A 25,673-nucleotide genomic window follows, 5' to 3' on the forward strand; every position below is an offset into this window, starting at 1 on the left:
GCGGCACCGCGTCACAGCCAGTCACACACTTTAAGAGCAGCGAGTCTCCTCTGTTCGCTACATTTTCTGCTCTTGTCACAGGGGGGGGGGGGAAAGTGACGAAGAATGGCACGAACCAAGCAGACTGCTCGCAAGTCTACTGGCGGTAAAGCCCCCAGGAAGCAGCTGGCTACCAAGGCCGTCCGTAAGAGCGCCCCGGCCACCGGAGGCGTCAAGAAGCCCCACCGTTATAGGCCTGGTACCGTGGCTCTGCGCGAGATCCGCCGTTACCAGAAATCCACCGAGCTGCTGATCCGCAAGCTGCCCTTCCAGCGCCTGGTGCGCGAGATCGCTCAGGACTTCAAGACCGACCTGCGCTTCCAGAGACATCCAGCTGGCTCGCTGCATCCGCGGAGAGAGAGCTTAAGCTGCACGCTCTCCTACCAACAACGGCTCTTTTCAGAGCCACCTCACTCACTCACACCAAGAGCTCGGTCCTTTATTCTTATTCTTAGTATAGTTTTTAAAATTGAATCTTATGCTCACACTTCAATCTTCATGCTGTTTCTATTCCTGAAATTACAGTTGCCATCAACATGGAATTCACTGACTTCAGTTACGAAATTTATATTTATTAAAGTATTTTTCAAAGAAACCTGTTAGTCACTTAAACTCAAGTTCACTCATAAAATGTGTCCTTCATAATAACGTTACAGGCTATGCTAGGCTTTAGCCCACATCAGTCTGAAATTGTATGTAACCATAAATAACGTGTTTTGGAAACTAACTGCACAACAGGCAGCACTATTAGTTCTCTCAGTCTCCCACAGTAGCATTTCCAATTTTGGTTGAAACTGTCAGAGAAAACGGCAGCCTCGAGCAGGCCAGGATATTAGTTTACAGAGGCTGTTAAAAGTATGTGTCTAACGTTAAAATGTTGGTGCCACAATAATTTCATCCTAATGGTGCTGACATATTCATAGGGTTCATTTTTGAGACAAAATATCATGAGGTAGTCATGATTTTGCAAATATTCCACCTTGGAGTGCACTTTGCACAAATTGTTTTAATAATGGTGTAGTGGTGGAGTAATGGTGATACAAGAATCACAGGTGAAATTGGATGATGACTTGGTGGTTCATGACTGTATTTGAAGCACATGTGTGACTGTATGTATGTGGAATGGCTCACTGTTATTCATCAGGTGACAGAGGCAGCTCTGCCATGTTGTAGCTCGGACAGAGGTGAAGAGGCGAGGTCACAGGTGACTGACTGATGATTTGGTGCTATAGATTAACTAGTATTTATTATCATGACAATTGTTAGGCTGCTGATGTAAATTGTTTCATTAGTGTATATTTGACAAAGAATCTGAATTGACATGTCTCACTTTTTATATGGCACGAATCCATGTGTTATTTTATCAGGTAGCAATATGTCCTAGTGCAGTCAGAGGGGAAGAGCCAGGCCCAAAGGTGAGGCACATCAAGCACACAATAATTTTAATCTGAGGATAAAACGCATGTACTGAGGCTGAAAGAAGCTTCAGTGCTCTCACAAGACTAAAAAGATGGCTAAGGTCAACAATGACTCAAATGAGATTAAACAATCCTGCTGTATGCCATGTCCACCAGGAGAGACTGGACAGTATAGATGTAAAACAAATATGCCAGCAGTTTATCTCAGTTAACAAGAGGAGCAGGCGTGTGTTTGGCTCCTTCACATGGACATTGAGTTGTTGTGTGGGACACCAGTAGTCCATGTCTTTTGCTGTAACAGTAGTTCATGTTGAGAATAAAACATCCCAGCTCACTGATTTGATCGGGGCAATATCGTGCCTAAAATGTTGCACCGTTTTGCCGAGAGATCTTTTGTGGTAATCGTAGCTAAGGGGTTTTATGGACAAAAACCACCAGGTTATTCAGTGTTCCCTTAGTGCTAATGTGTTAGAGATGTTGGTGCACTATAACTGAACTAATGTTGTTAAGTCCTTAAAGTCATATTCTTTTATTGTCATGACTGTATTTGAAGCTATTTTTATGTTTGTATGATACCTGATTGATATGGAATATGGCTGAAGTAAACTAAAGCCTAAAATACTTAGTCAGTCATTTGTTTAATAGTAATTTAACATTATATAATTCACATATAAAACTATGAACTGTAATTTTAAATGATTTAAAAGCATGAAGAATAGCATATGTAGGCAAGTATATTTCTCCTTTTTTTTTCTCAAGAAGCGACAAAAAGGAAAAAAAGGAACAGGGCAGGGTTCAGTGGTTGAATCATCCGTCCCCACCAATGCCAAAACCAAATCTACGCCCTTGCTATGTGTTGTAACCAATGACTATGATGTAACTGTACAAAGTGTGTCAGTCTTGTCAGCCCACTAGCCCAGACACCGACCAAACCCCTACCCCAGGTTTAGCTGGTTTCAGCTTCATGTTTGTTTTCTTTTTTGTCCCTGTCAAGTTTGTGCATCTTAGTCTCTGTCTCAGTGTTTGTTTCCTGTTTTATTTCTGTCTTATTTTGGCCCTTTGTGCATTTAAACCCTTAGTTGGGAATAAATGTGGATTTTCTGCTTCAGAAGATAAAGGTCAGTTTTGCGATTTATGAAGTTTGCCCTTTAATCTGGATTTTGGCTCAGCTTCCAGCTACACTGTGACATAACTATGGCAATGATGAGATACAGATCTCCAGTGAAGGTGTCACCATGATGAGCAAAGCAAGGCTTCATGAAAGATTTGAAGTGTTTGTGCTTGTATTGACGATTCAAAACAATCTGAAACCATCTCCACAGTGGCACCTGCTGGACAATTTGGCTATTGTCATCTCTTGATCATATTCTCTGAAATGGTGACACAGACAAGTTCTGCACAACTCCAAACAAAACCACTTATCATACCAGACCATCCATAACTCTGATCATCACATTTTGGAGAAATCCTCAAAGAAACAAGGCACCTTGCCTTTTATTGGATAGTAATAGTGAAAATGAAGAGTAAAGTGCAGAGGAAGAGGGAGACGGGGAAGACATGCAGCAAAGGGCCGCAGGTTGGACTCGAACTCAATTCGCTGTTTTCCACTGAGCTAAACTGGCCCCCGTGTTTGGTTGACTTTTAGGTTTTCTAGCACTTCTAGTTTTACTAAACTGAAAAGTAACTGAAAACGGCTAAATCACCAAAACACACACTTCACAGAGGAGGAGCAAGCAGCCACCAGACAAAGCTCACCAAGGTGGGAGAGTTGACAGGACACACCCACACAAGGTCATTAAAAATTCCCCTCTCGCCCCTGCGGGCGGTCTATCGTTTAAGGTCCTCTACCAGAGGCCTGGGAGCTTGAGGGTCCTGCGCAGTATCTTAGCTGTTCCTAGGGCTGTGCTCTTCTAGAAAGATCTCAGATGTTGATCCTGGGATCTGCTGGAGCCACTCGTCTAGCTTGGGAGTCACTGCACAAAGCACTCTGATTACCACTGGGACCACTGTTATTTTCACCCTCCACATCTTCTCTGAGCCCTTGGTATTTCTCCAGCTTTTCGTGTTCCTTCTTCCTGATGTTGCTGTCATTCAGAAGTCCCACAGGATCTTAGCTCGGTCATTCTCAACTACCTTCAACTCTCCCAGTTTGACTTCCAGGCCACACTCAGCACAGATGTTTCTGTATACTAAGCCGGCCACTTGGTTATGGCGTACCGTGTAGATGCCTGCTAGCACCTTGCACCCTGCTGTTATGTGCTGCATTTGTCATGAACAGGCTGTGTGCTGGCATTGGAGGACCCAAATGCAGACTTTGGCTACCTTCACACTGCAGGGGAAAGCGCATCAAATCTGACTTTTTTGACCCTATGCGACCCATATCGATCATGGTATGACAGTGTGAACAGCACAAATCCAATATTTTCAAATCCGACCCAGGTCACTTTCGTATGTGGTACTGAATTCGATACATATCTAATGTTTTAGAAAGCGACTGCTGTTTGAATGGCCATGTCACCTTAAATCCGTCTTCTACTTCACTGACACAAGACAGACGCCAATTATCAGCGCCGGAGAAGAGCCCGAGAAGACATCGTGAACGCTTCCTGGCCATCCCGTGTAGATGTCAGTGAAACTGTTGGGAAGACAATGTTGGAGAAACATGAACATTTTATTTGTACTGTATAATCTGCAGATTCTGACAGAAATCTGCAACTTTCCTTTGAAGCACTGCTCCTCTAAAACAGCAATAAGGATAAGTATTAGGCCATATGTAAATAACAAAATAACTTTAAAACTTAAAGCAAAATTGGGAAACGTAAAGTCTGAAACAAGTCTTTATATTAAGGGCCATCAGTCAAACAATACTGTTTGGTCTGAGTCTAAACAGAGCGCGTTGTGTGTGACGTCTTCTTTTGCGCACGCGGGCCGCTTTGAGTGTGAACAAGCAGACAAAGAAATCGGATTTGATCAGAAAATCGGAATTGAACATTAAGACCTGCAGTGTGAACGTAGCCTAACAGAGGCGAAGAGTAAACAAAAAAAAAAAACCCCAAAGCTTTATTTGCTGGATGGGAGCTACACTAGAAAATAATATAACCTAACACACAGCAAGGGAAACATGGGGCTTAAATATACTGAGGGATAATGAGGGAATGAGACACTGGAGGAGAGCACAGCTGGGAGAAATGAAACGTGACGGGACCAAGGGGAGGCAAAACTTGAAACACTGGCATGAGACAAGGGAACGTCAAAGTAAAACAGGAAGTATAACACAAAGATGTGGACTTGACATTGAACAAAGGGAACACGGAGCACAGAGACAGGAGTGAAAGAAGACATGACTGATTGGGGAACAAGATAATAAACATGAAGACTGAACTAAACCTACCTAACTGAGAACTGTTTCAGGCAAAACCCAGCAGACTACTGTGTTTATACCAAGGAGGCAGGACATGGCAAGGTGATCACCTGGGTGGATAATTGCAGCTGGCAATGAAAAGGTAATGAAGGATGTGAAAGAAATGCTTTCAGTCCGATTTAAAATGAAAGACTTGGGCAGACTTCAGCATTTTCTGGGTATTGATTTCACTCAGTCTGAGGGATGTATAACAATGTCACAAGAAACATATGTCAATAAGATACTGATGAGGTTTAACATGCAGAACTGTAAACCCAGAGTAACTCCCTGTGATCAAAGGTGAGAGATGTGAGGACGTATAGAGAGGCTGTAGGCAGTCTTATATACCTCACATCAGGTAGTAGAACTCTCAACGTCAGAACTCCATATGAGTTTTTCTGAGTTGTTGTGGGATGGAGCGGTAGGGGCCATTAATTTGTCTTGTAGTTGTGCCAGACTTTCATTAATACAATTTAAAATTTTCCACAGATTACACTACTGTAAAGAAAAACTGTCAACATTTTACCCAGATAAATTTGATGATAAATGTAACAGATGCTCACAGATACCTTGCAATCTTACTCATATGTCCTGGGCGTGCCCTAGGTTGTCTGAATTTTGGCATCAATTCTTCAAAATAATTTCAGATATATTGGGTATAAAATTGATTCCGACTCCACATATCGCTATATTTGGAAAACCACCAAATAACCTTCATACTACAACTATTCAAAATAACCTTATGGCCTTTGCTTCTCTCATCGCTAGAAAAATAATTTTGTTGTTGTGGAAATCATCTCAGCCACCATTAATTAAAGTCTGGTTACAGGATATCTTAGGACTCTTAAAATTGGAGAAGATAAAATTCTCCATCAGAGGCTCATCCAATAAATTTTTTTGTTTTTTTTTACTCACTGGAAACCATTACTTAAATACTTAGAAAAGTAGAACTCTCTCTGTAGTCCACCATATGACAGTGTACAAATTGTTCTGCTATTCCCGGCAGTGGCTGTTCTACCTTTTAAGAATGCTTTATTTAAAGATATTCCAGCATTATTAATTTGTTTCAACCGCTGAGCAGGGATTCAGTAATATTAATATTGTTACTACTCTTAATATTTAAGATTTATCAATATTTATTAATGTTAATATTAAACTATAAGGATACGCACTACTATCTTATTGTTGATTTCTTGTTCTTGCTTTTTTTTGTATATTTTGTATGGGTTAATTCATTTCCTCTGTAACATATTCATTTTTACATTATTGGGAGGGAGTGGGGGTATTCAGGTACTCATCCCATTTATGTTTTTTTTTATATGCTATAAAAAAGAAAAAGATCATTTCTATATGTACCTATGTGTATTATGACAGTTTGGTATTGAAAAATAAAAGAAAACAAAGTGTAACCGGTTTTCCTTCCTCTGTGTCTGGCCATGACTGATTAGTCCGAGCTGTGTTCACACCTGTTACCCATCTCCTCGTTATCCTTCATGTGTGCCCTCTGTTCTTTGTCATGTTCTCCATAGTAGCTGTGCCATAGAGTGTCTTTCATGTTCTCTCAGTTATATCTGGTTATGAGTGCTTCAGTTGCCAAGATCTGAGTTCAAGTTTATCTTTTGTTTGCTTCTTTTAGTGTTTTGTCTTGTACTTTGCTTTATGTAATTACTATATCAAAAAAAGCTGCCTCTTTAAGTTAATATTGTCTCAGAGTCCTGTATTTGGGCCCTACTCTAGCCTCCAGCACAGCTCACCATGACACTAAAACTGTGTTTTGTCTGCTGAGCTGATCTTGAATGATTAACTCTCACAACCAATTTGGTCTTTTATAATTACAACAAAATAAAAGTCCTGCCAATGTCACAAAAAAGGAGGGAGAGATACCTGATAAAAATCAGTTCTGCCCCAATTTCATCAGAACATTGACTTTGCGACAAGAGGGGACAGCATGTTAGACCTTGTTTACTCAAACATTCAGCATACAAGGTGCTGCGAGATCGATCAACTTCAGACCAGACAACAAACGACGGAGGCTCCGGAAAAGTGCAATCAAACGATGAGTTTTATTATCACAGGAGAACAACCAACCGTCAGCATACGGATTGTTTTGCTCTGACAAGAATACATTGGGTTCTGGTTTTATAGGATAAAATATCACACCTAGGTCAATACAGTTCAAAAATACATGGTGACAGACGGGCAAAAGTTCAACTCGTGCAGACAAGGGTACATCACATACACTTTTAATAACCATAAACCGACATATAACTTCTCTTTTCTACATTATTTGCCTTTTAAGGTAATAACTTCAGGTCTTGGCATCTCTGAGAGCTAATAATGGACCCTCGTCATTAATCACTAAGTAGAGTACTTTGCAGCCAGTCTCAAACTGAAGTGGAAGATGCTTAGGCCTTCGCTCAGACCTGCTACTAGATTAATATGTGTATCGTAAGCGTGCATGCAATTAACCTGCTATGTTCTCATCTCCCCTCAGCATGTATCATCTGGACCTTCTCACCAGTGAAGCTTAAAACCTTCTAGAATGGAACATCAACTCTTAACCAAGCACATTTATGCATTGTGTATAAAATGAACTCAACCTGTAAAAAGAGAAAGGTCAATGTGATGACAGACATATTCAATGCAATTTTATAAACCCTGCAGGAAATATTACTGATAAATGATACTGTAAAACATATTATTAATACATTCTTCATAAGGCAGATTATATGGTAGCAATAAAAGAATCTCTGAATCCCAACAAAGGCTTCACCCCTCCCCCAGATTGGACAATCTTAAATACACCACTGATCTATGCATCAAAACTACAAAAATCACCCGAGTGCCAAAGAAGTGCCACTGTTTCCTGCTTCAATGACTACCGGCTGGTGACACTTACACCCATCATCGCAAAGTGCTTTGAGAGGCTGGTATTGAGGCACATGAAAACTCACCTTCCACCAAATCTGGAGCTGCTACAGTTTGCCTACTGCCCAAACCGCTCCAGAAATCATGCCATCTCGTCTGCTGTTCACCATTCTCTCTCCCATCTCAACAAAAAGGACACTTATGTCAGATAGCTGTTTAATGACTTCAGCGCAGCATTCAACACTGTCATTCCCCAGAGGCTGGTGAAGAAGTTGGACCTACTGGGAATAAACATCACACTCTGCAACTGGATCTTGGACTTCCTAACTGACAGGTTGTCACGGACCCAGCTCTGGAGGACTCGGGGTCCGTGAGCAGTTTTGACTCACCTCCCGTTGATATTGTTGTTATTATTATTTTGGTGATGTGTGTGTTTTTCTGCACTGTGCTGTGTTAGTCTGTGTCCCACTCATATATATAGGCAGGGTATGGGTGTGTATGTCTGCGGGTGTGGCTGGAGGATGGAGCTCAGCCACCTGCAGGCCTGAGGGGTGTGGCCCTGCGGAAGGACTGGCCACACCTGAAGTTCATGCCACACCTGTTGGTGATCAGGGCTCGTCGGGGGAGCTACTTAGGAGAGAGTTGGAGCTCCCACCGGCGCGGGATCATTAAGCTAAGACTCCAAGTCAGTGTGTAGCATTAGGAAGTGCGGATCGTGTGTGTGTGTGTGTGTGTGTGTGTGTGTGTGTGTGTGTGTGTGTGTGTGTGTGTGTGTGTGTGTGTGTGTGTGTGTGTGTGTGTGTGTGTGTGTGTGTGTGTGTGCGCGCGCGCGCGTGTGGGTTCAGTGTTTAACGGCTGCTTCTGTATTGTCCTGCAGGTGAAACGAGGGACCAGAAGGGCAGCACGCACAGGGTGTGCAGTAACACAACAGCGGGGAGCACGAGCACGAGCACAGACGTCGGAGGGAAGCACGCACACGGGGTTCGAGGGAGCAACGGGGAGTTATTGTGTTTACAGCTTTCCACTGTAAATAAAGAGCACTGTTTGCATCGCAGAGTCTGCGGTTTGGGTCCTCCTTTCCCCACATCCCCACGGTCTGCCCTCCAGACCGTGACAGAATGATCCCGCCAACCACCATGGACCCAGCAAACTCAGGAGTTGCCATGGAGGAGAGATCTCTCGTGCAGCTATGGGATTACTGCCGGAGCGTGATCCAGGCTGTAGACCCATACAGGAGACACCTACAGGTAGTGTTCCTTGACAATTACCTCACATCCACTACCCTCACCATGAACATTTTGGACATTAACAAACTTAGGCAATTGATCACTAGTTTAAGGGAGAGCTCGAGTTTTGAATTATTTGGCTTGGGTGGCCCGAGCACGGACAGTTCGGCTGCTCTCCTAGAGACTCTTGCCGCTTGGTTTTTCACGCATCGGCGGAGGGCTTTCCCGTCGATGCTCGCGGCACAATCATTTGATCCGCCATTACAGAAGGCATGCCGCACTCTCCACCGCCATTCCATTACGCCTCAACCTACTCCTGCGGTTTCAGCCCGGTCAGCTGGCAACGGACCGACAGCGCTCATTACCGCTGTGAGTAAACCAGACTATATTGTTTCAATAATAAACCCTGTCATGTACGATCAAAACACAGATGAACAGCGGATTTCCATGCACGCGGCCCCGCCTTCACGGAGGAGAAAGCGTCCTCGCAAGCAGCGTTCAACCACATCCACACTCACTCCTGTGCTGGTCGAAGACTCAGGACCAGCGGCTCTGGACGCCACAGTGAGTAAAATGGACTCTGCCGGTGTTATGAATTCCCTTCCTGTAAACACGACAATAGAAACTGTTTGCTGTACCTCCAAAGACTCAGAAAATGTTCCCTCTGAGACTGTAAGCTGGGAGCTGGGGAGTTCCGAGCATACAGACCCAAATGACTTTTTGGCTCAGTCTGACCGTATGGAGACGGAGGTTCTCCCCAGGGCTTCCCCAGAGGCCAAACTGGAGGTCTCAGTTGCCTCTGGACCCCTGGAATTTGTTGAGCCAGCTGTAACATTTTCATCCTCTCCACCCTTCATAATAGCCATCTCACCCTCACCTCAGCCTGCTGCCCAGCTGGTAGCTCAGTCTTCAGTCCAGTCAGCCTCTCACCTTCATCCTCAGTTGGAGGTCGATATGCCGGCTGGACCACCTCTGCCATCATTTCACCCATCTGTCCCTGCATCGCTGTCCAGTCTGCCGGGAGTAGCTGCCACACCATCGTCGCCTCCGCCCTCTGCAGCCACTTCTTTACCAGAGTTCCGTCCGACTGCAGCAACCACAGTACTCTCGGCTTCGCTGTCCGCATCACCTACTCTACCTTCACCTTCCCCACCTGCGGACACCGCGTCACCATCTTCGCCTCCGGATCATCCATCTGTGGCTGAAGCGCAGCCGGAGATGCCCGCACGGCCAGCTGTGGAGCCCTGCGAGCCGGCGCAGGAGCCCGGAGAGCGGGAGGCGGAGCAGGAACTCAGAGAGCGGGAGGTGCCCGCACGGCCAGCCGTGGAGCCCTGTGGGCCGGAGCAGGAGCCCGGAGAGCGGGAGGAGCAGCTCAGCGAGGCGGAGCTCAGAGAGCGGGAGGTGCCCGCACGGCCAGCCGTGGAGCCCTGCGAGCCGGAGCAGGAGCCCAGAGAGCGGGAGGAGCAGCTAGGCGAGGCGGAGCTCAGAGAGTGGGAGGTGCCCGCACGGCCAGCCGTGGAGCCCAGCGAGCCGGAGGAGGAGCAGCTCAGCGTGCCGGAGGAGCTAGGCGAGCCGGAGGAGCCCGCACCGCCAGCTGCGGAGCCCTGTGAGCCGGAGCTGGAGCAGCTCAGCGAGCCGGAGATAGGCGAGCGGGAGGAGCTCAGCGAGCCTGTGGAGCCCGCGCTGCCACCGGAGGAGCTCGGAGGTCCGGAGAGATCCGCTCAGCCTGAACTGGAGGTCAGCGAGTCAGATGGACCATCACGTCTAGCGCGCCCTCCACGCCAGCTACGCCCAGCGCGTCTGCGTCAGCAACCGGCGCGTCATCGACCGGCATGTCATCGGCCATGTACCACACCTCGCTGTTGTTCACCGGAGCTGCGCTGCCGCCACTGGATCCCGGGCAGGCCGCCTGGGGAGGAGCGCCGCCGCCGTCGGACCCGGGGCAGGCCGCCGGAGGAGCAGCAGCGCCGCCACCGCCACTGGATCCCAGGCAGGCCGCCTGGGGAGCAGCGCCACCGCCGTCGGACCCGGGGCAGGCCGCCGGAGGAGCAGCAGCGCCGCCACTGGATCCCGGGCAGGCCGCCTGGGGAGCAGCGCCGCCGCTACTGGGCCCGGGGCTCGCCACCGGAGGGGCAGCAGTGCCGCCGCCACTGGAGCAGTGGCAGGCCCCCAGAACTGTTTTGCTGCTGCTGCCGGACCCGTGGCCGTCCGCCGGAGCTGCAACGTTGCCGCCATTGGACTCGAGGTAGGCCCCCTGAACTCTTTTTGTAATGATGGGCCGCCTGAGACTGTTTTGTGGCGTTTTTCCTTTTTTGCTCCGTTGCAGGGGGTGCGGTCGGACTTTGGAACTGTGACCTTGGGGGGGTTGTTTCTTTTGTGGTTTTTGGTTCTGGCCCTCCGTCCTGGACCCCCGCCGCCCGCCCTGGGTTGGTTGTGCTGTGGTTTTTGGTTTGTGTTTTTGTTTTCGGGTCGTCGGGAGCCGACCCTTAGAGGGGGGGGTACTGTCACGGACCCAGCTCTGGAGGACTCGGGGTCCGTGAGCAGTTTTGACTCACCTCCCGTTGATATTGTTGTTATTATTATTTTGGTGATGTGTGTGTTTTTCTGCACTGTGCTGTGTTAGTCTGTGTCCCACTCATATGTATAGGCAGGGTATAGGTGTGTATGTCTGCGGGTGTGGCTGGAGGATGGAGCTCAGCCACCTGCAGGCCTGAGGGGTGTGGCCCTGTAGAAGGACTGGCCACACCTGAAGTTCATGCCACACCTGTTGGTGATCAGGGCTCGTCGGGGGAGCTACTTAGGAGAGAGTTGGAGCTCCCACCGGCGCGGGATCATTAAGCTAAGACTCCAAGTCAGTGTGTAGCATTAGGAAGTGCGGATCGTGTGTGTGCGCGCGGGTTCAGTGTTTAACGGCTGCTTCTGTATTGTCCTGCAGGTGAAATGAGGGACCAGAACGGCAGCACGCACAGGGTGTGCAGTAACACAACAGCGGGGAGCACGAGCACGAGCACAGACGTCGGAGGGAAGCACGCACACGGGGTTCGAGGGAGCAACGGGGAGTTATTGTGTTTACAGCTTTCCACTGTAAATAAAGAGCACTGTTTGCATCGCAGAGTCTGCGTTTTGGGTCCTCCTTTCCCCACATCCCCACGGTCTGCCCTCCAGACCGTGACACAGGTCCCAGTCTGTCTCCATAGGAAATAACACAGACTGAGTACAGGATCACCACAGGGCTGTGTGCTTAGTCCACTGCTGTTCACCTTGCTAACACATGACTGTACTGCACAGTACAGCTCAAATCACATGATCAAGTTTTCAGATGACACAACAGTGGTGGGTCTCATCACCAACAACAATGAGTCTAAATACAGAGAGAAGGTACAGCAGTCTGTCTTCTGGTGTGGTTCCTGCAAGTTTCAAACATGCACTGGTCTTGATCAGAATCAAATCAAATCAAATCACTTTTATTGTCACATCACATGTGCAGGTACATTGGTACAGCACATGTGAGTGAAATTCTTGTGTGCGAGCTTCACAAGCAACAGAGTTGTGCAAAATACAATAATGTAAACAAGCAAAATACAAGAATGGCTACATCTGAAACTAATAAATATATGAACAATATATAATAGATATATAATAGTATATGCATTTCTGGATGTGTATACTAAATATTTTTCTGTGTGTGTGTGTGTGTACATATTTTACAAATTAAATAGACTAAACAATAAATAAAATATATAAAAATATACAGAGTGAGACATGTGCAAAACAGTGGCATTACTGTACAGTATGGAGTGCATAATGTTAAAGTTCCAGTAGTGAAGCTGTGGTGTCTATGACGTGTTCAGCAGTCTGATGGCCTGATGGAAAAAGCTGTCTCTCAGTCTGCTGGTTCGGGATCGGATGCTGCAGAACCTCCCAGAAACAGTCTGAACAGTTTATGGCTGGGGTGACTGGAGTCCTTGATGATCCTCCCCGCTTTCCTCAGGCACCGCTTCCTGTAGATGTCTTGGAAGGAGGGAAGCTCACCTCCAATTATCCGTTCAGAGCACCGCACTACTCGCTGGAGAGCTTTGCAGTTGTAGGCGGTGCTGTTGCCATACCAGGTGGTGATGCATCCAGTGAGGATGCTCTCAATGGCACAGTGATAGAAGGTCCTGAGGATGCGGGGGCTCATGCCAAATCTTTTCAGTCTCCTGAGAAAGAAGAGGCGCTGCTGCGCCTTCTTCACTGTTTTGTTTGTGTGTACTGACCATGTAAGATCCTCAGCCAGATGTACGCCAAGGAACCGGAAGCTGCTCACTCTCTCCACAGTAGCGCCGTTGATGGTGATGGGGGTGTGTACTTCTCTGCACCTCCGGAAGTCCACTATCAACTCCTTTGTCTTTGCGACATTGAGGGTGAGATGGTTGTCTTGACACCAGTGGGTCAGGGCGCTGACCTCCTCCCTGTAAGCCGTCTCATCACCGTTGGTGATAAGACCCACCACTGTAGTGTCGTCCGCAAACTTCACAATGATGTTGGAGTTGTTAGTGGCTGTGCAGTCGTAGGTGTAGAGTGAGTACAGGAGAGGGCTCAGTACACACCCCTGTGGAGCACCAGTGTTCAGTGTGATGGGGGATGAGGTGATGTTGCCCAGTCTGACCACTTGGCGTCTGTCAGACAGGAAGCTAAGGATCCAGCTGCAGAGGGAGCTGCTCAGTCCTAGATCCTGCAGTTTCCTGTCCAGCTTCGAGGGAACGATGGTATTGAATGCTGAGCTGTAATCTACAAACAGCATTCTCACATACGTGTCTCTCTTCTCCAGGTGTGACAGGGCAGTGTGTAGTGTCAGGGCTATGGCATCAAAATCAGAATCAGAAAGGGTTTTATTGCCAAATGTTGAGCAGGTTTATAACATTAGGAAATTGCTGCGGTGCTTCAGTGCAAACATACTGTCATAAATTACGCTAAAATAGATATTAAAATAAAAATAAGAATAAGAATTAGAAGTGCTAAGTAGATAGATATATACATGATATATACATGAGTGCAGGTGGTGATCAGTGCCAAACATGGAATGATGCAGTGAACACAGCGCAGGGTCATGTGTTAGTGGTGGGAACAGTCATACGGTTATTGTTCATGTGTCCAACAGCAGAGGGGAAGAAACTGTTCTTGTGGCGAGAGGTTCTGGTGCGAATGGACCGGAGCCTCCTGCCCGAGGGGAGCAGGTCAAACAGACTGTGTCCAGGGTGAGATGGGTCAGCTGAGATCCGAGCTGCACGCCGCAATGTCCTGGAGGTGTACAGGTCCTGCAGAGATGGGAGTCTGCAGCCAATCACCTTCTCAGCAGAGCGCACAACACGCTGCAGTCTCTGTTTGTCCCTGATAGTGGCTCCAGCGTACCACACGGTGATGGAGGAGGTGAGGATGGACTCAATGATTGCAGTGTAGAATTGCATCATCGTCCATGTTGGCAGGTTGAATTTCTTCAGCTGCCTCAGGAAGTACATCCTCTGCTGGGCTTTCTTAATGACGGAGGTGATGGTGGGCTCCCACTTCAGGTCCTGGGTGATGGTGGTACCCAGGAAGCGGAATGAGTCCACAGAGGTGATGGGGGTGTCAGTCAGGATGATGGTGGGGAGTGGGGCTGTGTGCTTCCTGAAGTCCACAATAATCTCCACTGTCTTCTGGGCATTCAGCACCAGGTTGTTGTGGCTGCACCAGGACACCAGACGTTCAACCTCCCTCCTGTAGGCAGACGCATCCCCGTCCGAGATGAGTCCAATAACGGTGGTGTCATCTGCAAACTTGATTAGCTTGACAGAATGGTGGGTGGAGGTGCAGCAGTTGGTGTACAGGGAGAAGAGCAGAGGAGAAAGAACACAGCCCTGAGGGGAGCCGGTGCTGATGGTCCGGGAGTCCGAGACATTCTTTCCCAGCCTCACGTGCTGCTTCCTGTCCGTCAGGAAGTCAGTGATCCACCGGCAGATGGGATCAGGCACATTCATCTGGGAAAGCTTGCCTTGGAGATGGTCTGGAAGGATGGTGTTGAAGGCAGAGCTGAAGTCCACAAACAGGATCCTGGCGTAGGTTCCCGGGGAGTCCAGATGCTGCAGGATGAAGTGTAGGGCCATGTTGATGGCGTCATCTACAGACCTGTTGGCTCTGTATGCAAACTGCAGGGGGTCCAGGAGGGGGGCCGTGAGGGTCTTGAGATAGGAGAGAACCAGGCGCTCAAAAGACTTCATGACCACAGATGTCAGAGCCACGGGTCTGTAGTCATTTAGTCCAGTGATCCTAGGTTTCTTGGGGACAGGGATTATGGTAGAGGACTTGAAGCAGGCAGGCACATGACATGCGTTGAGTTGAAAATGCCAGAAAACACTGGGGCCAGCTCGTTTGCACAGTGTCTGAGGGTGGCAGGAGACACACCGTCTGGGCCGGGAGCTTTTCGAGCATTCAGACTCTTAAACTTCTTCCTCACACCTTCTTCATGAATATGAAGAGTTGTGGTGGGAGGAGGTGGTGTGAAATCCTCTTTTGTGTGGGGTGAGGAGGGGGGTGTTGTAGATAAAGTGTTTGAAGGTGGTGATGGCTCTATGGAGGGGGGAGAGGTGGGGGAATGAGTGTCCAAAGTGTCTCTATTGTTGGGGCCGTTGGAGGTGTGAAGACTTCCTGATGGCTCGTCAAAACGGCAGTAAAAGTCGTTGAGGGTGTTGGCCAAGAGCAAGTCATCAGTGGAGTGGGGGGTTTTGGCTTGTAGTTGGTGATATTCCTAAAACCTTTCCACACAGAGGCCGAGTCATTCTCTGAGATCTGCTGCTGCATCTTCTCAGAGTGCTGGTGTTTAGCAATGTCCACTTCTTTAGTGAACCTGTACTTGGCCTCTCTGTAGCAGTCCCTGTCTCCGCTTCTGAACGCCTTTCTCTTTTCCAGCCACAGCTTTTTGAGTTTAGGAGTAAACCAGAGTTTGTCATTGTTATAACTCACCCTGGTGCGTGATGGCACAATGCTGTCCTCACAGAAGTGGATATAGGAGGTGACAGTGTCCGTAAACTCGTCCAAGCTGTTAGAAGCAGCCTTCATTGTGTCCCAGTCTGTAGACTCCAAACACGTGCGAAGCTCCTCCACAGTCTCGTTGCTCCACAGTTTTTTGGTCCTCACGACAGGTTTGGAGAGCTTCAGCCTCTGTCTGTACGCGGGGATTAGAAGGATCATGACATGGTCAGAAAGTCCGAGTGAAGCGCGGGGCACCGCACGATAGGCCCCGCTGATCGTGCTGTAACAGTGGTCTAATGTCCTCTCCTCTCTGGTCGGGCATTTAATATACTGCTTGTATTTGGGAAGCTCGTGGCTCAGATTGGCTTTGTTAAAGTCCCCAAGAGCAATGATGAGAGAGTCCGGGAATGTCCGCTCCATGTGCAGTATCTGCTCCGTGAGTGTGCACTGAGCTGCCTGCGCATCCGCATCTGGCGGGATGTAAACAGCGGCCAGGATGAATGAAGCAAACTCCCGCGGAGAATAAAACGGTTTGCAGTGAATAAAAAGGTATTCCAGAGAGGAAGAGCAGTGCTGAGCAATCACTGTTACATCTGTGCACCAGCCACACAGTTTTAGCGAACTATAGGCCTACTTCCAAGCTCCCTTTACTTTCCAAGGTTTTAGAGAAAATTGTTTTTAGTCAACTGAAAGATTTTCTAGATGATAATGGCATCCAAATTTATTTACCCCTGAAGCAGAAGGGTGGCATCTCCATAAAACCTCTCACAACATGCCTAGATGACATTAAAGCTTGGTTGGCTCTAAACTTTTTAAATTTTAATGAAAAGAAAACAGAGTTGTTGGTGTTTGGACCCAGTGGTCCCTGCGAGTCCTCCTCTGTAGATACGTGGGGGTCAGTCAGTCATTGCTCTCAAGTCTGCAGCTGGTTCAAAATGCTTCTTCATGACTCCTAAAAGGAACTTTTAAAATAGAGCATATAACCCCTGTCCCAGCCTCACTGCACTGGCTGCCTGTGTCTTTTAGAGTTAATTTTAAAATTCTTATGTTCACAGTCTTGCCCCGCCTTACCTCTCTGAGCTTCTTCATCTCCACACACCCTGTCGGTCTCCCAGGTCAGCTGACCAGCTGCCCCTGGAGGTACTGAGATCCAGGAGGAAGCTCAGAGGGGAGCGGGCCTTCTTTATCGTGGCTCCAAAATTATGGAATAATTTGCCCTTGCACGTTAGAGAGGCCCCTTCACTGTCCAATTTTAAATTGCGTCTTAAAACCCACTTTTATTCTTTGGCCTTTAACCTCAGTGAGACTTAATTTCCCCTTGAAATTAAATTGCCGTACTTTCCGGACTACAAAGCGCACCTGAATATTAGCCGCACAAGCTAAAATCAGGGGAAAATCCTGTTTTGTACCTACATCAGCCGCACCTGACTAAAAGCCGCAGGTGCTTTAATGTTTGCTTACCATATGTAAGAGAATATGCACAAAGGGGATTGTCAGGAAAGAGATGGCTGTTTGGGAACACATCCCTTGTATTAATATTTTGAAAAACAAGTTACCGGTACATATTTGCACAACTTTTTATGTACAAGTACCGGTAATTACAAGAACGAAACATGTACTGTGCTTTATAAACGAGTAACAAATGTAGTAGTACATAACAATAACCTACAGCACACCAGAAAAAACGATTCGGCCTACCTTTTAGGCTCAGGTGCAGTAACATGGCTTTAACAAGAAGAAAAGTCAGTCATTCACCACCATCTTTCTCTTCTTCCTGCGCACTAAAACCACCAAAGTCCTCTTCTCCAGTGTCGGCTTTCAAAACCAAAAAAATTCTCGTTGTCAGTGTTGGAGTCGAACACCCTCTGAAGGGCCGTGGCGGTGTCCTCATCTCCATCAAGCAGCAGTCCAGCCCTTTGAAATCCGTTGGTGATCGTGGATGTTTTCACACTTCTCCACTCTGTCAGATGTACAGTCCTTTTCGTTTCATAAATTTGTGACACCAGAATGGCCCACCTCTGAAATTTTTTATCTTCATTTCGTTGGCTTGTAGTCGGATCTGCACACCTGAAACACCTCACCCGTTTGCTCTTTACAATCATACCTTCATAGTACAAGACATCACAACACTTCTTGTTTTACTATGAAACACTATCAGAAAAGAAATAAACCTTTAAAAGTTATCACCCACATTTAAAAACATTATATTAAAAAAACAACAAACATGACTGAAAGTATTACATTTATAGTTGCAAGGTATTATCTCTGTATGAAATATTGAGTTCTATTTTTATTTTTTGAAAGCCTACACTGGCTGTTTTAGTGGAAGTACACGTATAGGTTAATGATACCTAGCCAATATAATCCACTCAAAATGCTCTACAACCTAACCTGACTAAATCTAGGCCAAGTGAGCTGATATTAGGTGATTTCAAAGACACATTTTACTCCAAGCTGAACCCATACAGCTGTTATTTTAGCATGTATTGATTTCATTACTGATTTCATAACCAATTTGATTTGTGTACATTTGAACTAATGGAGCTCTGTAGAGTTAAGGATGCTGGGAATTCCTTTTTGTTTTTTTCAAAATATAGCCTTGAGGTTTACTTCTTGACCTCACCGATTCTTTGGATATCCCAACTGGAGGAGAGGCCGGGGCTGCCCTGTATCCCCCTCCTCAGTAGTTTTCCTCTAATTCTATTGTTTATCTGGCTGAGGCAGCTTTTACTCATTTTACGACAGGCAAACCCCCACTGTCAATACATTCTTCGATCCATACAGAGTTACACACCAAAGTTTATAGCTAAGCCAACTAATCTGCCACGTCAGAGGTCAGGGTTCAGCAACTTAATGTAATTCTTGAGAGCTTTAAGGTCGCATGAAATGCTCTGAGAACACAATGGGATGAATAGCCGCATTGAGACCAGGAGGCTCAGGTTCGAATCCTGCTCAAACCCACTACTGTCCTTAAAACAGGGGTTAACTAAGCGTAGATGTAAGTGACTTTGCAAAATGTCCCAAATTTAGCAGCAGTGGTGCTGAACATGTTGCTAACAGCTCCACATTTTCCTCCCTCTGTACCTGGGTAGTTCCTGCAGCACCAAAGAAGTCCACCTGTCCCTTTCCTCACGTTGTTATGATTTCCTATTGTGTTTGACAAGGTTTGTGATCTTGCCACATGTGTCATGTACCACGTGTTGTCTGTTTCCATGAGTGTAGAAACTGCTTTAATTATCAAGCGAGTGAACCATGATGAGTGTCTACAGTTGTAGTTATGAAGCTAATAATTAGTGACATCCAATTTATTCTAAATTAGTAAGATGAGCAATGAGGTTGAACAAGGCACAAGCCTTAACCACTCAGGAGAGACAGAGCTTTTTGCTTTAGTTTTATTTTGACTTTATATTAAGACCGTCTATTCTTGTCTTGTGAATAAAACAAACACACTGCTTAAGCACTCATGATAGTATATTTTGAAGGTGGATTTCAGTCCCTGACTATGTAAGACGACATGAATGAACATACATTTCAAAATAAATCACAATGCATAAGCTACATTTCACAGTACACAAAATGTTACAGACACAGTAACAGCAAGAAGAATCTTTGCTTAGAGGGAAGTGTTTGGCTCTTAAAAGAGCCTTTGTTTTTGGTGAAGCAGAGCGCTTTGCGTTTACTTGGCCTTCGCTGGCTTCTCGGTCTTCTTGGGCAGCAGCACAGCCTGGATGTTGGGCAGCACACCACCCTGAGCGATGGTGACTCCCCCCAATAGGGGGGGAGTCTCCTCAGTGGGCCTTTTGCTTGAAAACAGCAGGTAGTAGCTGGACCACTTAAAGGCAGAAGTACAACCACTCGGGGTAAAAGGTGCTCAACTTGGTAACAGCGGGAGGATGAAATAGCCCATGTAACTGGCTACATCTCATTGTTTTTGTTTGACTTTTAGAGAATCAGAGGAGCGCCTGAGGAGTAGGTTTCAGTGTCGTGGTGGTACGCTGAGTAAGCCGTAGTAGTGCTGGAGGAATATGTTCGCCCGCTGTAATTTCTCATCTTTCTCGCCAGCTCGTCTAATGGCGTCTGCTCCGACACTTTCACCTCTGGAAAATCACTACTCATGAAGGTCCCATCCCTCCTGCTGTTATGATGCTGCCCGGTCGACAGGTAGCCCTTGTTCCTTTTGCCCTTCCGCGTGCTGATGCGGATGACCCCGTGCACCAGCTTGCACTCGGCCTCTTGCTCCTCCAGGTTGTAGTCCTGAGCGATGCTGTAGATGAGCTCGCTGATCTCGTTGGTCTTGCGGGAGAAGGAGGAATCAGAGGTGCACTTGGCCAGCTGGTCAATCTGATGCAGGGCGTAAAGCTCCAGCAGCTTCTTGGTGATCAGAGAGTCAATGTCTTTGTCGCTCTGCTCATCCAAGTCGTAGTCTTCGTAGGATATAAGGCTGGTGCTGCTGACCGGCCGCTGGTTATCCCCTTTACCTGATGCGCGACCCCGTTTGGGGTCAGCAACTGGGTACTTTACCTTCTGACCTGCTATGTGCACATCTGGGTAACGGAAACTGTCATTCAGGGGCAACCTGGGGGTCTTGGGCTGCTTATTATTGGGCTGCAAAGACATGCCAGGGGTTTTCACAGCTATGCCGTTAGGAGGTCGAGGGTCACCGACCGTTTTGGGGGTATGGTCTGTGGAGCTCTCGTTAACGGGGAGGCAGGGCTCCCGGGTGCCATAAAATCCACAGGTGAGAACAGAACAGATAAGAGCCTTACAGCTACTCCAGCCCATGGAGGCACAGGACTGCCTGCTGCTCGGCACGCTGTCTGCCGACCCCGGAATAAATCCTATTGTCTCTGAACCCCTTCTTGTGCCGTTTCGAGGGTGGCTTCTTCCTCGACCATACCTGCCCTCTGAATAGCGGGAGTGGTCACGTATTTGCTCCCCATGAGGATCCTTGTAGGAGTCTTGGCTGGTTGTGCTGTCCCTGGATATAGTCCGGTTGGTTCGATGGTTGTCTGCCCTAGAGCAAGAGTTAGGGTACTTGTGGCATGGTGCCCCTGTGCTGTGGCCAGGCATGGCTCAAAAAGCTCCAAACGGAGAAAACAAAACCACCTACAGATTTTTAGGTTTGTGTACTTCAGCAAAGTTTGCAAACCCAAAACAGAGTCCGGCAGTCCAAGGGGAAAAACACAGCTCAGCTCATCGGCGTCATTTGTCTTTCAGTGAAAAGACGTTTACAGTCCTGCGTTGCTGAAAGTCTCCCAATGTTTGGTTAGGTTCTTTTCTTCGTAGTATCGAGGCTAAGAGAAAATGTGGCCCGATCAGCTCAAAGCCTCGCTTATATTTCCACAGAGCGCGGGCGGATTAGTCACGCACCAATCGCAGAGAGGCTTGCGGCAGCGCGCAAATTCAATGCACTTTTCTCCAATGAGCAGCACACACCGAGGCGGGGCGATGCTACACGTGGAGCCCGTCACCAATCACGAGCCGGAGCGGCACCGCGTCACAGCCAGTCACACACTTTAAGAGCAGCGAGTCTCCTTTGTTCGCTACATTTTCTGCTCTTATCACAGGGAAAAAAAAGTGACGAAGAATGGCACGAACCAAGCAGACTGCTCGCAAGTCTACTGGCGGCAAAGCCCCCAGGAAGCAGCTGGCCACCAAGGCCGCCCGTAAGAGCGCCCCGGCCACCGGAGGCGTCAAGAAGCCTCACCGTTATAGGCCTGGTACCGTGGCTCTGCGCGAGATCCGCCGTTACCAGAAATCCACCGAGCTGCTGATCCGCAAGCTGCCCTTCCAGCGTCTGGTGCGCGAGATCGCTCAGGTGCCGATTTCGCTCTGCTGTCATGGCTCTGCAGGAGGCCAGCGAGGCTTATCTGGTCGGACTTTTCGAGGACACCAACCTGTGCGCTATCCACGCCAAAAGGGTCACCATCATGCCCAAAGACATCCAGCTGGCTCGCCGCATCCGCGGAGAGAGAGCTTAAGCTGCACGCTCTCCTACAAACAACGGCTCTTTTCAGAGCCACCTCACTCACTCACACCAAGAGCTCGCTCCTTTATTGTTGTTCTTAGTATTGTTTTTAAAATTGAATCTTATGCTCACACTTCAATCTTCATGCTGTTTCTATTCCTGAAATTACAGTTGCCATCAACATGGAATTCACTGACTTCAGTTACGAAATTTATATTTAAAGTATTTTTCAAAGAAACCTGTTAGTCACTTAAACTCAAGTTCACTCATAAAATGTGTCCTTCATAATAACGTTACAGGCTATGCTAGGCTTTAGCCCACATCAGTCTGAAATTGTATGTAACCATGAATAACGTGTTTTGGAAACTAACTGCACAACAGGCAGCACTATTGGTTCTCTCAGTCTCCCACAGTAGCATTTCCAATTTTGATTGAAACTGTCAGAGAAAACGGCAGCCTCGAGCAGGCCAGGATATTAGTTTACAGAGGCTGTTAAAAGTATGTGTCTAACGTTAAAATGTTGGTGCCACAATAATTTCATCCTAATGGTCCTGACATATTCATAGGGTTAATTTTTGAGACAAAATATCATGAGGTAGTCATGATTTTGCAAATATTCCACCTTGGAGTGCACTTTGCACAAATTGTTTTAATAATGGTGTAGTGGTGGAGTAATGGTGATACAAGAATCACAGGTGAAGTTGGATGATGACTTGGTGGTTCATGACTGTATTTGAAGCACATGTGTGACTGCATGTATGTGGAATGGCTCACTGTTATTCATCAGGTGACAGAGGCAGCTCTGCCATGTTGTAGCTCGGACAGAGGTGAAGAGGCGAGGTCACAGGTGACTGACTGATGATTTGGTGCTATAGATTAACTAGTATTTATTATCATGACAATTGTTAGGCTGCTGATGTAAGGGATTAATAAAGTTCTATCTTATCTTATCTTAAATTGTTTCATTAGTGTATATTTGACAAAGAATCTGAATTGACATGTCTCACTTTTTATATGGCACGAATCCATGTGTTATTTTATCAGGTAGCAATATGTCCTAGTGCAGTCAGAGGGGAAGAGCCAGGCCCAAAGGTGAGGCACATCAAGCACACAATAATTTTAATCTGAGGATAAAACGCATGTACTGAGGCTGAAAGAAGCTTCAGTGCTCTCACAAGACTAAAAAGATGGCTAAGGTCAACAATGACTCAAATGAGATGAAACAATGCTGCTGTATGCCATGTCCACCAGGAGAGACTGGACAGTATAGATGTAAAACAAATATGCCAGCAGTTTATCTCAGTTAACAAGAGGAGCAGGCATGTGTTTGGCTCCTTCACATGGACATTGAGTTGTTGTGTGGGACACCAGTAGTCCATGTCTTTTGCTGTAACAGTAGTTCATGTTGAGAATAAAACATCCCAGCTCACTGATTTGATCGGGGCAATATTGTGCCTAAAATGTTGCATCGTTTTGCCGAGAGATCTTTTGTGGTAATCGTAGCTAAGGGGTTTTATGGACAAAAACCACCAGGTTATTCAGTGTTCCCTTAGTGCTAATGTGTTAGAGATGTTGGTGCACTATAACTGAACTAATGTTGTTAAGTCCTTAAAGTCATATTCTTTTATTGTCATGACTGTATTTGAAGCTATTTTTATTTTTATATGATACCTGATTGATATGGAATATGGCTGAAGTAAACTAAAGCCTAAAATACTTAGTCAGTCATTTGTTTAATAGTAATTTAACATTATATAATTCACATATAAAACTATGAACTATAATTTTAAATGATTTAAAAGCATGAAGAATAGCATATGTAGGCAAGTATATTTCTCCTTTTTTTTTTCTCAAGAAGCGACAAAAAGGAAAAAAGGAACAGGGCAGGGTTCAGTGGTTGAATCATCCGTCCCCACCAATGCCAAAACCAAATCTACGCCCTTGCTATGTGTTGTAACCAATGACTATGATGTAACTGTACAAAGTGTGTCAGTCTTGTCAGCCCACTAGCCCAGACACCGACCAAACCCCTGCCCCAGATGGCGAACAGAGAACGGGGGTGTGTGAAGACCCCACGCCTCACTCCTCCCGCTCACTTATTGTTACTGCTAATGCAAATTAGTGCAAATCGAGTAATGCAAACCACTATTTATTTAGTTGTGTAGATGTTTTCGTATTCCAGCCGATTCTGCTTCAGAAATTATTTAGTGCGTTTGAAGTCTAATATGGATTTAATTCGGCGGAATGTTGTCGATGTGTTTCTGTTTTTATGCAGCAGCCCGGACCAAAACTAAAAAATGTGAACAAACATGTCGGACCTATTTCTGATCTGAAGATGAGTGTGGGGAAAATAAGGAGATCGCATAACACTGAATGATGCAACAAACCTCTGCACAAATGTACTTACTATCGTGTCTTTCTTTCCGCAGAACCAACGCGGTATCAAATACAAAAACAAAACTTTGATCTCTCTCCCAAAGGTTTTAACCGGATATCTGCGGTACAATCCACATTCCTGCTTCTCCAGAGCTCAGACTGCACGTCAAGTTGCACATGGCTCCAAACGCGGAAGAAACCAAAAGAACAAAAATACGCGGGTTATGGATGACAAAAAGGAAAAAAGGAACAGGGCAGGGTTCAGTGGTTGAATCATCCGTCCCCACCAATGCCAAAACCAAATCTACGCCCTTGCTATGTGTTGTAACCAATGACTATGATGTAACTGTACAAAGTGTGTCAGTCTTGTCAGCCCACTAGCCCAGACACCGACCAAACCCCTGCCCCAGATGGCGAACAGAGAACGGGGGTGTGTGAAGACCCCACGCCTCACTCCTCCCGCTCATTTATTGTTTTGATGCATGCACTGATCAGTGGTCTTTGATCAGTGGGTTTTGGTCAGTGGTGTTGATCAATGGTCATGAGAATTTGCATAATTATGATTAAGGAACTGACCTTCCAGCCCATTGTTCCTTCAGTGGGCTGGTTTCAGTCATTATGCAAATCTACTGTTTATAAGATTGGAAACCTGCAGTTAGCTGAGACTGATAAAGTCACTTGGATGAGTGACGAAACGTTTCTCCCACAAAACGCTACGTCCAGATGAACAGAATCAACTTTTGGAGATTTACTTTCCTGGATGATTGAGAATGCATCAAGACGATGCATGCTATTCTAACGTACATTTAAAACATGGGAGGGGCATGGTGCCATGCCTGAGGCTCAAACACAGGTGAATAAATTTGTTTATTATTTATTCAAATTCAGTTAATTCCGTTTTTTTAAGACTCGGGTTTACTGTATATTGTCAGGATTATCTATGTACAGCTGACCAGAATCCATCAGATTCTGCAAACACAAATATGGTGTTGTGGCGATCGGGAGCTTAAAGCTTTACAGTCACAGGGGAAACCCGACTACGCCAACCTGGGAGTTTCACACAGACAGTATCTATAGATACTATGTACTATGCAAATGAACTATATAACTATAGTTAGTGCCTTCCTGTTCATTTACATAGTTTCTAAGGTTTGTAACACTTGAGCCAGAGCCGTGATTGGGAGTAAAATAACGAATTTATTGACAGCTATTTAAAACAGACACCAGAAGATGCAATCATGTATTTGCACGTGTACTGTTAACTGATTCAGAGCCTGGATTACCAGTGGGCGAATGCATAAATAATCACGAACCACGGAATATCCCACCACCAGGGCACCCAGTCACCTCTACTTTAGGCCTTCAGAGTAAAAACACAACTTATTAATAGA

General features: G+C 46.4%; 4 protein-coding genes across 4 annotated transcripts; 3 read left to right on the top strand and 1 right to left on the bottom strand.

The window, feature by feature from the left end:
• Positions 1-96: 96 nt before the first annotated feature.
• On the top strand, positions 97-8,606 carry LOC309703112 (uncharacterized protein; the record flags this gene model as incomplete). The annotated part of the gene is made up of 2 exons (XM_082527823.1): positions 97-473; positions 8,603-8,606. Exons 1-2 carry the CDS (start codon positions 106-108, stop codon positions 8,604-8,606), a joined length of 372 nt encoding a protein of 123 aa, XP_082383949.1. The 5' UTR covers positions 97-105.
• On the top strand, positions 8,214-11,895 carry LOC309703113 (uncharacterized protein; the record flags this gene model as incomplete). Its single annotated transcript, XM_082527824.1, has 4 exons — positions 8,214-8,410; positions 8,603-11,196; positions 11,278-11,285; positions 11,887-11,895. The coding sequence occupies exons 2-4, from the start codon at positions 8,844-8,846 to the stop codon at positions 11,893-11,895; spliced, it is 2,370 nt and encodes a 789-aa protein (XP_082383950.1). The 5' UTR covers positions 8,214-8,410; positions 8,603-8,843.
• Positions 11,896-19,389: 7,494 nt separating this feature from the next.
• On the bottom strand, positions 19,390-21,084 carry LOC309702702 (keratinocyte differentiation factor 1-like). Its single transcript, XM_082527316.1, has one exon. The coding sequence runs from the start codon at positions 21,006-21,008 to the stop codon at positions 19,881-19,883; it is 1,128 nt and encodes a 375-aa protein (XP_082383442.1). The 5' UTR covers positions 21,009-21,084; the 3' UTR covers positions 19,390-19,880.
• Positions 21,085-21,525: 441 nt separating this feature from the next.
• LOC309702753 (histone H3, embryonic-like) lies at positions 21,526-21,919 on the top strand (the record flags this gene model as incomplete). Its single annotated transcript, XM_082527389.1, is given in 2 exon segments — positions 21,526-21,759; positions 21,761-21,919. Coding segments are annotated over 2 exon segments (393 nt in total).
• Between the last annotated feature and the right edge of the window lie 3,754 nt (positions 21,920-25,673).

Source organism: Aulonocara stuartgranti (assembly GCF_965226115.1).
Source record: "Aulonocara stuartgranti genome assembly, chromosome: 3".
NCBI lineage: Eukaryota > Metazoa > Chordata > Actinopteri > Cichliformes > Cichlidae > Aulonocara > Aulonocara stuartgranti.

Bases quoted from the DNA above. Each gene is read 5' to 3' on its own strand.
- LOC309702702 (XM_082527316.1), bottom strand. From the start codon at position 21,008: ATGCCTGGCCACAGCACAGGGGCACCATGCCACAAGTACCCTAACTCT.